Source organism: Dendrobates tinctorius, unplaced genomic scaffold, assembly GCF_039654945.1.
Source record: "Dendrobates tinctorius isolate UK_male_01 unplaced genomic scaffold, ASM3965494v1 ptg000184l, whole genome shotgun sequence".
NCBI lineage: Eukaryota > Metazoa > Chordata > Amphibia > Anura > Dendrobatidae > Dendrobates > Dendrobates tinctorius.
Window position 1 is genome coordinate 770,457 of NW_027361851.1, and position 12,371 is coordinate 782,827.

Sequence of the window (12,371 nt, forward strand, 5' to 3'; positions counted from 1 at the left end):
GCCACCCGGGCGTAGAACAGGGTCATAGCTAATAAATATATATATATGTATGTATAAATATATTGTTATTTGCAGTGTAAATAAAACGTATAATAAAAACTTGTTACATGTTTTTCAGCTTATTACAGATTATTACATTTTTATGGTTTTGCATACATTTGAATAAATGTGAATTGAAACATAGTACATTATAAAATACAGTGCTGTACAAATTAATTGGGATAAAGCATTTTTTTAAGTAAAATCGTAAGTTGGTTACCAGTCAGTGATTCAAACCAGTTTAACTGCTTTGAACAGGCAGTCACCTGTTCAAAGCAGTTAAAACTGGTTTGAATCACTGACTGGTAACCAACTTACGATTTTACTTAAAAAAATGCTTTGTCCCAATTAATTTGCACAGCACTGTAGTTTCTTGCTATTATATCAAGATCTAACTTTTTTGTATAAAATCTGAATTCCATTAAAAGTGCCTCAGAAAAGAAAAAAATTACGAACATGTTTTATAGTAAAAAATTTAAAAGAAAATTTGTCTTACTTTAGGAGGTTTAAAACTTCATTGTCCTAGACACTAGCTAGTAAAAGACACACTGTTTGCTTCAGCGCCTTCCCCTCTTTAATACAATAAATTCGTTGTAATACCAGAATTCTCCTTACATTCTAGAGACAATTAGTCTGTCTCAACGCCCCAGCCCCCTGTAAAATATCAACAGCATTTAAAGGCTGCCAGTCAGCTGTTGCTTGACATCAAGTGTCATTTCAGAAACACAGACTGATATATGCGACACAACTGTCACTGCCAGGAATCTCTTTTCACTGTTGCTGTTTTTCTGGGGCTCCAAAAATGATAAAGTTATGCAGAGACCCCCCTCCTGTGCAAGAACTAGAAGCACTTCTAGAAAACTACAAAGGGGGTACACACCATGTGGACGAAATCATCCCAAACCTTTACCTAGGAGATGTGTAAGTTGCATTTTTTGTTAGCAATAAATAATATAACGATAAGTGTCAAGTTACATCTAACTAATTCAGAGCAATTGCTAATGATGTCAATGAGATGAAATCTGAGCATCTGACAAATTCTAAAGTGTACTGCATTACTTGTTGGAAATGGCTTAAATATTACTGTTTAGACCAACAGGTTTAACACTAACTGAGATCTCTAAAGAATATTATATTATTTTTTTAGTTGGGTATAGGATTGTTGTCTTTTTTTCATGTTCAAATGACATTTAAAGGGAAACTGTCAGCAGGATTGTGCACAGCAACCTACAGACAGTGTCAGGCTGGCACCGTTATACTGATTAAAGGGAACCTGTCAGCAGGATTATGCTGACTAACCTACAGACAGTGTCAGGTAGGCTCCCTTATACTGATTTAAATGATACCTTGGTTGATGAAATCCATCTTATGTGTCATGATCCAGGACGGGGTTTTGTCTTTGGCCCGTCCTGGTCAGACAGGGGTTAATTGTTTCTGCCTCTCTCTGGCAGAGGGTGGCTATTTAGTGTCCACTCGACCTAGGTCCGGTGTCAGTTATACTCCTGCCCTCGGCTGAGTTAGTTGACCTCTTGTGTACGTGTGCCATGTGCCTGATAACTTGTTGCTTGCTTGGTTTTGATCCGCTTCCGTCCCTGTTACGAGTTCTGCCTGTCCCTCTTGTACTGTGCTATCTTCTCTGTGTATGACTCTTGTAACGGGGTCTACCAAGCTGGAGTACCTCTTTCAGTACCACCCCGTGTTTTCGGAGGTCCGCTCTGCATTGGCTGGAGTCTGAATGAATGATGCTGGCTGGAATTCCTTGGTTACATGGGCGCATATAAAAGATCACTGCTTCTCCACGTATATCCAGTCTGACAACCCTTTACTCACAGGATACAGAATATATCACACAGATACAGAGGGCAGGCCAATAAAAAAATCGGCAGGCCAGACATGCATTACAAAAGCCGCAGGTGGCCGGAGCCTGCCGATGTTTACTGTGGGAATTACAAAGGTGGGGGGAAGGCGGACAAAAGGAGAATATCGTGTCCCCTCTGCCCAGGGGCGCAGCCTGTGGGCTGATGCATTAGGGACATGCATCTCACATGGAACCTATTATACATACATATAACTGCACAACATATTCTGGGTGCTGAGTGGTTCTGTAGCACGTAACACGGCTCCCCTTTTCAGCGACGCGATCGGCATACACAGTCTGATCCTCAAGGGATCGGTTTGGGGATGACCGAAGTTTATGGGGTTGGTACAAGTTCCGTTTGTCGACTTAGTCCATCGGCGTTACCGTTTTGTTTGCCGGGTCTGTGGTGGATGGTGAAGTCCAGAGGTTGTAGGGCTAAACTCCACCGCAGCAATCTGGCGTTGTCTCCGGAGACCCGATTAAGCCAGACAAGGGGATTATGTTCTGTTAGGAGGGAAAACTGTCATCCAAACAAATATGGTTGCAACTTCTTGAGTGCCCATACTACCGCCAAGGCACTCCTTCTCAATGGCCGCATAGCTTACTTCACGGGGCAGTAGTTTCCGACTCAGGTAAGCTACCGGGTGTTCTTGGCCGTCTGGCCCGACTTAGCTCAGTACTGTCCCCAATCCAAACATAGAAGCGTCTGTGTGAACCAGGAAACGTTTACTTGGATCGGGTGCGGCCAATACAGGGGTATTGGTGAGGGCGTCCTTTTGTTGTCGGAAGGCTTCCTCACACTCTGAGGTCCAGGTTACCTGGCGGGGTTGGTTCGTACGGGTCAAATCAGTGAGGGGCTTGGCTACGCTGCTGTAATTGGGAACGAATTTCCTGTAATACCCCGCTGTCCCTAGAAACACCATGACCTGGGTTTTAGTGTGTGGGATGGGCCATTTGGCTATGGCCTCAATCTTGGCTGGTTCTGGTTGCTGTTTCCCACTTCCCACCCAATGCCCTAAATACTGAACCTCTGCTTTGCCCACGTGACACTTGTTTGGGTTCAGGGTGATTCCGGCCTGGTGGATCCTGTCCAATACTGTCTCTAGGTGATTTAGATGCTCTTCCCATGTCGCACTGTAGATGACGATGTCGTCCAGGTAGGCACAAGCATAGTCCTGGAGACCATCCAGAAGCCAGTCAGCCAGCCTTTGGAAGGTCGCCGGGGCATTCTTCATCCCGAATGGCATAACTCGAAACTGGAATAAGCCGAACGGGGTGACAAATGCAGACTTGGGAATAGCGTCAGGACTAAGGGGAATCTGCCAGTAGCCTTTGCATAGATCGATGGTGGTCAAATACTTTGCCCCCGCCAGCCGGTCTAACAACTCATCCACACGCGGCATGGGGTATGCATCCGTCACTGTTTTCTCATTGAGCTTACGATAGTCTACACAAAACCATGTAGTCCCATCCTTCTTGGGCACTAACACTACGGGGGATGCCCAGGGAGTATCTGACTCTTCAATGAGCCCTAAACGCAGCATCGCTTGTATCTCTTGTCGCATCCCCTCTCGTACAGACTCAGGGACGCGGAAGGGGTTTTGTCGTAGGGGGGGGGTCTGATCCTGGGTCTCACCCTTATGTTGTACCCCGCTCTCTCTGAAAACATCCTGTGTCGCAGCCTCAACAACGCCTCCGCCTGCTGTCTCTCCCGGGGGCCTAGGTCTTCACCCAAGTGTACCTGGTCCCATGTTTTAAACTGAGTCCTTTCCCCTAAGACATCCGGCAAAATCCTCTGCTTCAGGTGCACAGATGGCCACTACCTCTTCAGGGCGCTCCAGGTAGGGCTTCAGCATATTCACGCGGAACATGCGGATAACCCTGGGGTCGTCACAATCGGTGACATAGGTGGTGTCGGCTATTTTCCCCACTACCTGGTAGGGCCCCTGCCATGCAGCTTGAAACTTATTCTGCTTAGTGGGCTCTAACACCAGGACCGTCTGTCCTATTTCCAAAGTGCGTTCTCTGGCCCTCCGATTGTACCATACGCGCTGGCGTCGCTGGGTCGCCTGCATGTTCTCATGTACAACCTGGGTAAGCTCCTGTAGGCAGTCCTGGAATTCCAGCACAAAGGGTACAATAGGTACCCCTTCCATGAGGCCCTCCCCCTCCCAGTGTTCCAGCACTAAGTCTAGGGGTCCTCTTACCCGTCTCCCGTATACCAGCTCGAACGGGGAGAACCCCGTGGATTCTTGGGGCACCTCCCGATAGGCAAACAGGAGGTGTGGCAAGAATTTCTCCCAGTCCCTGTAGGTCCTGGTAAAAGTCCCAATGAGCTGTTTTAATGTCCCGTTAAAGTGTTCACACAACCCATTGGTTTGCGGGTGGTACGGGACGCTTCTAATTGACTTTACGCCGCACAGCTTCCACAGTTGGTTGGTCACCTCTGCTGTAAACTGGGCACCCTGGTCCGAGATAATCTCCCGGGGAAATCCAACCCGTGAGAAAACCTGGAGCAGGGAGGCCGCCACCGTCTCTGCCAGTATGTTAGGTAACGCAACAGCCTCTGGATACCGTGTGGCATAATCTACCACTGTCAATATATACCTTTTCCCGGACGGACTGGGTTTGGCTAACGGCCCTATCAGATCGACCGCTACTCGGCTAAATGGTTCCTCCACAATGGGGAGGGGGCGTAATTTGGCCTTGCATCGATCCCCCCTCTTGCCAATGCACTGACAACTGTCACAGGTCTGGCAGTACTGATGAACATCATAGGTTACCCCCGGCCTAAAGAAATTTTGTGTCAGACGATGCCTGGTGCGACTGACGCCGAAGTGCCCGGCCAAGGGTATATCATGAGATATTCGCAGTAACTCCTGCCTATACTTCTTGGGAACTACCAGCTGTTTTATAGTGGGGCTCGTCCCTGTGTGGTGCTGCTCTGTGATCCTGTAGAGGAGTCCCTGCTTCCATACAAACTGTTCCCCTTCCAGTACTTCTCTCCCCTCCTGTGCCTTCCCACGATATCCCTCTAATGAAGGATCCTCAAGTAACTCCCTCTTAAATTCATCTGGGGTGGCCCAAGAAATGTGTCTGGCTATGGGAATACGTGTAGGGCTGGGATGTCTTACCTGAGCCTCCTCTGAGTGTGATTCCGCCTCCGCAGCTCGAGCTTGTCTCCGGGTGGTCACAGGATAGGTCTCAGCCAGAGAGGCCACCGAGAATGCAGACAACATGGGCCCCAAGTCATTTCCCAGCAAGACGTCTGCAGGCAAATCCTCCATCAAGCCGACCTCAACAAGGCCATCCCCAACTCCCCAGTTCAGGTGAATACTGGCAGTGGGCAGTCGATGTATGGCTCCCCCTGCTACACGGACTGCCACTGTCCGGTCCATCTTCTCTTGGTCCCAGACGAGATGAGGCTTCACAAGGGTCAAAGTTGCCCCAGAATCTTAGTCCCTTCTTACGTTTCCCATTAACCCACACGACCTGTCGATGCTGTTGTCGATTAACTGCCCGGGCTGCCTGCACGGGGTCTACTTCATGCAGCACTTCCTCCATCTCTTCCACCCCTTGGTTAGTCATAGCCCCCCCCCGGGTTCAGCTTCGCCTTGGTAGCAGTGTACAGCATCCTTGCTGAAGGTAGCTGTTCCCGCCTTTGGCCACTGGGTATGCTGAGTCAGGTTGGGACATTGTCTTTGCAGGTGGCCCAGCTGACGACAGGTGTGGCATCGCGCCCCAGGGGGACTGTGGTAGGCCGGGTTTCTAGCTGGTCCCCCTACAATCTTCGGTGGTTTGGGGCCCTCCAGGTCCATGGGTGGGCCCCTAGTGACCACCTTTGATCCGGACAACTGCGGCCTCCTGGCATCATGATGTTCATCGGCCAGACGAGCGGCTTCCTCAAGAGTCATTGGCCGCCTGTCCCAAAGCCATTCCTGTGTCTCGGGGTTTAGTCCATTAAAGAATCGTTCTAACAGGAAGAGCTGGAGGATGTTCTCCTTAGTGGTTGCTTGGCTCCCTTGTACCCACTGTAGCAGTGACCGCCGTAATTTACAGGCCCATTCAGCGTGGGTATCGGTTACGCGTTTTATAAGTCCGCTGAACTTTTGGCGGTATGCCTCTGGTGTCAACGCATACCAGGCCAAGATCACTTCTTTGATCCGCTCATAGTCCATACAGTCCTCATCAGGTACCGTGCGATAGGCGTCAGCTTGCTGGCCAGAATCTGAACCCGTTCATCCGGCTTCACTTGATGAAGGGCACACTGCCGCTCAAAGTCCTGCAGAAAGCCATCAATGTCTTCCTCTGCCTCCCCCAACTGTCCGAAGGCATTATACTGGATCTTTTTGTGGCTTAATGTTGAAGGTACCTGGACGAAGGCCAGAGCGCCCCCTGCTCGCTGACTCTCCTCTCTCCGCTCTGCCATCTCCATCTTGGCCAGCTCCACTTTGGTCCGCTCTGCCATCTCCATCTTGGCTAGCTCTATCCTGGTCTGCTCGGTCATCTTTTCCTTCAGATCAGTACGCACATCAGTCATCACCTCTCGTATGATCTCTACTGCAGGGTTTGGGCCATAGAACGCCAGTCTGTTCTTTACCTCCCTCTGGACTTCGGTCTCCACATTCACATTGGGGGGTGCACTGTCAAATTCCATGATGGCTGCTATCAAATCCGCTTTTGTTTTGTTGCTGGTGATCAACCCTCGGGCTTCCACCAGATCTTTTTATGTAGTCCTCTTTAACTTCTGGTAGTTATTTTCCATTCATTCCTTTCCTCCTGTAGAAGGGGTATCATATCCCGCTGTCTGCCACCAGTGTAACGGGGTCTACCAAGCTGGAGTACCTCTTTCAGTACCACCCCGTGTTTTCGGAGGTCCGCTCTGCATTGGCTGGAGTCTGAATGAATGACGCTGGCTGGAATTCCTTGGTTACATGGGCGCATATAAAAGATCACTGCTTCTCCACGTATTTCCAGTCTGACAACCCTTTACTCACAGGACACAGAATATATCATACAGATACAGAGGGCAGGCCAATAGAAAAGCAGCAGGCCAGACATGCATTAAAAAAGCCACAGGTGGCCGGAGCCTGCCGATGTTTACTGTGGGAATTACAAAGGTGGGGGAGGGCGGACAAAAGGAGAATATCTTGTCCCCTCTGCCCAGGGGCGCAGCCTGTGGGCTGATGCATTAGGGACATGCATCTCACATGGAACTCTATTATACATACATATAACTGCACAACATATTCTGGGTGCTGAGTGGTTCTGTAGCACGTAACAACTCTCTGCCTGTGACTTGACTATTCTCTGCTCGTTCCTCTGGTACCGCGCTGCCATCTCCATTTATGACCTCTGCTTGTCTGACCTGCGTTTCCCTCTCCTCTACTACAGTATCCCTGCAGTTAGTATATTCCATCATCTGCAGCAGTAGGATGCTAAGCCCCACCCCCTGCAGTCACATGATCGTAGGTCCTTGTACTCCTTACTGCTTTCAGTGTCGCATGTCCTGTCTGCTTGAACTTTCACTGCAGTCTCGGACCCCGGGCCCTCCCGTAGTGTGGGTAAGTCACCCTGCTCAGCCGTGGCAGTTTGCCGACGCTGACAGGATCCTGACATTATGTTTGTTGTTTAATCTTTATTTTCAGTTTGAGTTAATAATATACTCGTGCTTCGGGGCAGCCTGTGCGGTGGGGGCCTTCATGTGGTGCTCTGCGTAGCTATTCATCAGCACGGCTTCTAACAGGTCACAGTCCCCTCAGCTACCTTTCCGTTATTTTACATAATGAGTATTATATATTGAAAAAAAACCAAATACCTGCAGCAGGCAGACACCGACGCTTGCTCTGCAGTCTGATTGCACGTGTAATGTGTGCAGTTAATTATTTTTTTATGGTATATATTAACCCCTTTACCCCAAGGGTGGTTTGCACGTTCATGACCGGGCCAATTTTTACAATTCTGACCACTGTCCCTTTATGAGGTAATAACTCTGAAACGCTTTCATAGATCCCGGTGATTCTGACATTGTCTTCTTGTGACATATTGTACTTCATGTTAGTGGTAAAATTTCATTGATATAATTTGCGTTTCTTTGTGAAAAAAATGGAAATTTGGCGAATATTTTGAAACTTTTGCAATTCTCAAACTTTGAATTTGTATGCCCTGAAATCACAGATATATGGCAACCAAAAAACTTAATAAATAACATTTCCCACATGTTTACTTTACATTAGCACAATTTGGGAACCAACATTTTTTTTGTTAAGAAGTTATAACAGTTAAATATTGACCAGCGATTTCTCATTTTTACAACACCATTTTATTTTTACAGACCACATCACATTTGAAGTCACTTTGAGGGGTTTATATGATAGAAAATACCCAAAAGTGACAATTCTAAAAACTGCACTCCTCAAGGTGCTCAAAACCAGATTCAAGAAGTTTATTAACCCTTCAGGTGCTTCACAGGAATTTTTTGAATGTTTTAAAAAAAAAAAAATGAACATTTCACTTTTTTTCACAAAAAAAATTAATTCATGTCCAATTTTTTTTATTTTACCAAGGGTAACAGGAGAAATTGGACTGCAAAAATTATTGTGCAACTTGTCCTGAGTACGCTGATACCTGATATGTGGGGGGAACCACTGTTTCGGCGCATGGTAGAGCTTAGAAGGGAAGAAGCGCCGTTTGACTTTTTCACTGCAAAATTTAATGGAATTCAGATCGGACGCCATGTCACGTTTGGAGAGCCCCTGATGTGCCTAAACAGTGGAAACCCCCCACAAGTGACCCCTTTTTGGAAACTAGACCCCCATGGAACTTATCTAGATATGTGGTGAGAACTTTGAACCCCCAAGGGCTTCACAGAAGTTTATAACGTACAGCCATACAATTAAAAAAATCATATTTTTTTCCACAAAACTGATCTTTTCACCCCCAATTTTTTTTTTCAAGGGTAACAGGACCCCAAAAGTTGTCGTCCAATTTGTCCTGAGCAGGCGGATACCCCATATGTGGGAGAAAACTACTGTGTGGCACAAGTCGGGGCTTGGAAGGGAAGTAGTGAAGTTTTGGAATGCAGACTTTGAAGGAATGGTCTGCGGCTGTCATGTTGCCTTTGGTGAGCCCCTGATGTGCCTAAACAGTGGAAATCCCCCAAAGTGACCCCATTTTGGAAACTAGACACCCCAAGGAACTTATCTAGATGTGTGGTAAGCTGTTATGAACAGGTCACCAAGGAGGATGGCAGGAATAGGCTAGGCCACCAGGAAACCAGAAAGGTTAGTCACTTAACGAATTGCAGACCCCTAATCCTAACAACACAACTAACAGTAGCCGTGGAGCGTACCTACGATGCCCTATAAGCCTCGACACAGCTGGAGAACTAATTAGGCCTAAAGCAAGAAAGGTGAAATCTAAACTGCCCCGGAGTAGAACCCCAAAGAAATAGATAGCCCCCAAACATATATTGTCGGTGAGACCAGATGAGGAGCAAACACAGGCAGAAAATAGACTGAGCAAATGATGGGGCCCAAACTGTCTAAATAGGATAGGAAAGGAAAGACACTGTCTGCAATTATGCAAAAACCCTAAAAAATCCAACACGTCTGATGTACAAGAAAACACTGAGGTCTCACGACCTCTCCCCCACTATATCAGCATTCTGGTGTAAACTGTCAGCAAAGCAAAAGAGACTAATAACAGGGGACTGAACAAACTGAAACAAGCTATAACACATGGAGTGGGGTCCAGCACAGCCCCAGCAGGCATCAGGCTGAACCCGCACAGCAAAGCAGAAAGAAGCAAAACCAGATCAGATGCAAAGGATTAGCAAATAGACAACTTAACTGAAAAATGCAGGATCAGGCAGGAGACAGCAGACCTCAAGTTCCACAGGAAGAACTAATCACCAGCAACAATTGAGGGAAGCTTGCTCACTTAAATACTCCCAATCAGTAACCCCAGATTCCCAATCATCATCAGCAGGTGGCAGACCTCAGTCAATCCGGCCAGCTCCACTACCCACAGTAACGACCAGAGGGAGCCCCGACTCAGAAGTAAGAGAATTCATAACAGTGAGCACTTTGTACTCCCAAGTGCTTCACAGAAGTTTATAACGCCCGGGCGTGAAAATAAAAAAATCATATTTTTTCCACAAACATGATCTTTTAATCCCCAATTTTTTTTATTTTCCCAAGGGTAACAGGAGAAATTGGACCCCAAAAGTTGTTGTCCAATTTGTCCTGAGTAGGCTGATACCCCATATGTGGGGGTAAACCAGAGCTCGTAAGGGAAAGAGCACCGGTTGACTTATTCAACACAGAATTGGCTGGAATTGAGATCAGACGCCATGTTGTGTTTGGAGAGCACCTGATGTGCCTAGACAGTGGAAACCCCCCAATTCTAACTCCAACCCTAACTCCAACACACCCCTAAACCTAATCTCAGCCCTAACCCTGGCCCTAACCTTTACCCTAATGGGAAAATGGAAATAAATAATTTTTTTTTAATTTTATTATTTTTCCCTAACTAAGGGGGTGATAAAGATGGGTTTGATTTACTATTTATGGCGGGTTTTTATGTTTGGCAGCTGTCACATTAAAAGACGCTTTTTATTGTAAAAATAGTTTTTGCATCACCACATTTTCAGAGCTATAATTTTTCCATATTTTGACCCACTGAGTCATTTGAGGTCTTGTTTTTTGCGGGACAAGTTGACGTTTTTATTGGTACCATTTTCGGGCATGTGACTTTTTTGATAGTTTTTTATTCCGATTTTTGGGACGCAGAATGAACAAAACCAGCATTTCATGAATTTCTTTTGTGGGGTGCGTTTACACCGTTCTACGTGTGGTAAAATTGATAAAGCGGTTTTATTCTTTGGGTCAGTATGATTACAGCAATACCTCATTTATGTCTTTTTTTACGTTTTGGCGCTTTTATGCAAAGAAAACAATTTTATATAAAAAATAATTATTTTTGCATCGCTTTATTCTGCGAGCTATAACTTTATTTTTTTGCTGATGACGCTGTGTGGCAGCTCATTTTTTGCGGGATAAGATGTAGTTTTCAGCGGTACCATGGTTATTTATATCTGTCTTTTTGATTGCGCGTTATTACACTTTTTGTTCAGCGGTATGATGTTAAAGCATTGTTTTTTGCTTTGTTTTTTATTTATAGTCTTTAAGGGGTTGACTAAACGGGTTAACTAATGGGACAGTTTTATAGGGCATATTGTTACGGACGCGGCGATACTAAATATGTGTACTTTTATTGTTTTTTATTTCCAAAAAATGAATTAGGGAATATTTTTTTTTAAATTTATTTAGGGTTTTTCATAAATTTTAACACTTTTCTTTTTTTACTTTATTTTATTGTCCCAGGGTGGGTCATCACTGTAATGTGCCAGATTGCTGATCTGACAGAGTGCTGTCCAAACTGTCAGATCAGCGATCTGACAGGTGCTGCACAGGCTTCCTCACTGCCTGCTGTCTGTAGACACTGAGGAAGCCTGCAGGGATGTAGGCCCCCAGAGCAGCGCAGCACATTGCACTGCTCCGGGGGTCTCAGGGAAGCAGGGAGGGAAGCAGGGAGGGAGCCCCGCCCCCTCCCTGCCGATGCTTCCCTAATCTCCCGGTACACTGCGATCATGTTTGATCGCAGTGTACCATGGGTTCACATGGCGGGGGCGGTCCATGACCGCCCCTGACACATAGTGCCAGGTGTCAGCTGTGATAATCAGCTGACACCCGGTCGCGATCAGCGGCGCCCCCCAGGAGCGCTGCTGATCGCTTAGACGTTATCCCATCCCCAATCATAGGGGCCCGGGTACCCTGGAAGGGATAGTACGTCTCATGTCAGAAAGGGGTTAATTCATGAAAAAAAAAAAAATCAGTCTGAAAATGGTACCGTTGCACCTACGCAGGTAGCAACTATTGGAAATCCGATAGCTGCTACTGTGCAGGTGCCGGCAGCACCATCTTGCTAGACAGAAAAATATGTCCTCCTCCCAGATGTTGCTGGCGCCTCTCTGCTGGAGGTGTTCTTTTTTGGATATATACAGTATATAATATTCATTATGTAATCTAGGGGGCAGGTCATTAAGGGATCAGTGACCTCTCAGAAGCCATACTGATGAATACCTAATTAGAGAAACACATAAAGACCCCCCACAGGCCGCCCCGGAGCACGAGCATATCATTAACTCAAAACTGAAAATAAAGATTAAACAACAACCACAAAAAGGATTTCATCAACCTAGGTACCATTTTAATCAGCATAATGGCGCCAACCTGACACTATCTGTAGGTTACTGTGCACAATGCTGCTGACAGGTTCCCTTTAAGTAACCCTACACTAGTGACATATTAAAGTGCATGTACAATAGGCCATTTTTAAGTGCCAAACAACCACCAATCGGTAAATATTTACTGGTCGTTGGTCAGTTAATAGACTGTCCACACAGATATGC

At 46.4% G+C, this 12,371-nt stretch overlaps 1 protein-coding gene across 1 annotated transcript in view; it reads left to right on the forward strand.

Annotated features, from left to right (window-relative positions):
• The first annotated feature begins 755 nt into the window (after window positions 1-755).
• LOC141055105 (dual specificity protein phosphatase 13A-like) overlaps window positions 756-12,371 on the forward strand; it is a 60,383-nt gene continuing 48,767 nt past the window's right edge. Inside the window, exon 1 of the mRNA XM_073552059.1 lies at window positions 756-960. Coding sequence (XP_073408160.1) covers window positions 842-960 — 119 coding nt within the window. The 5' untranslated portion in view covers window positions 756-841. The remainder of the gene's footprint in view (window positions 961-12,371) is intronic.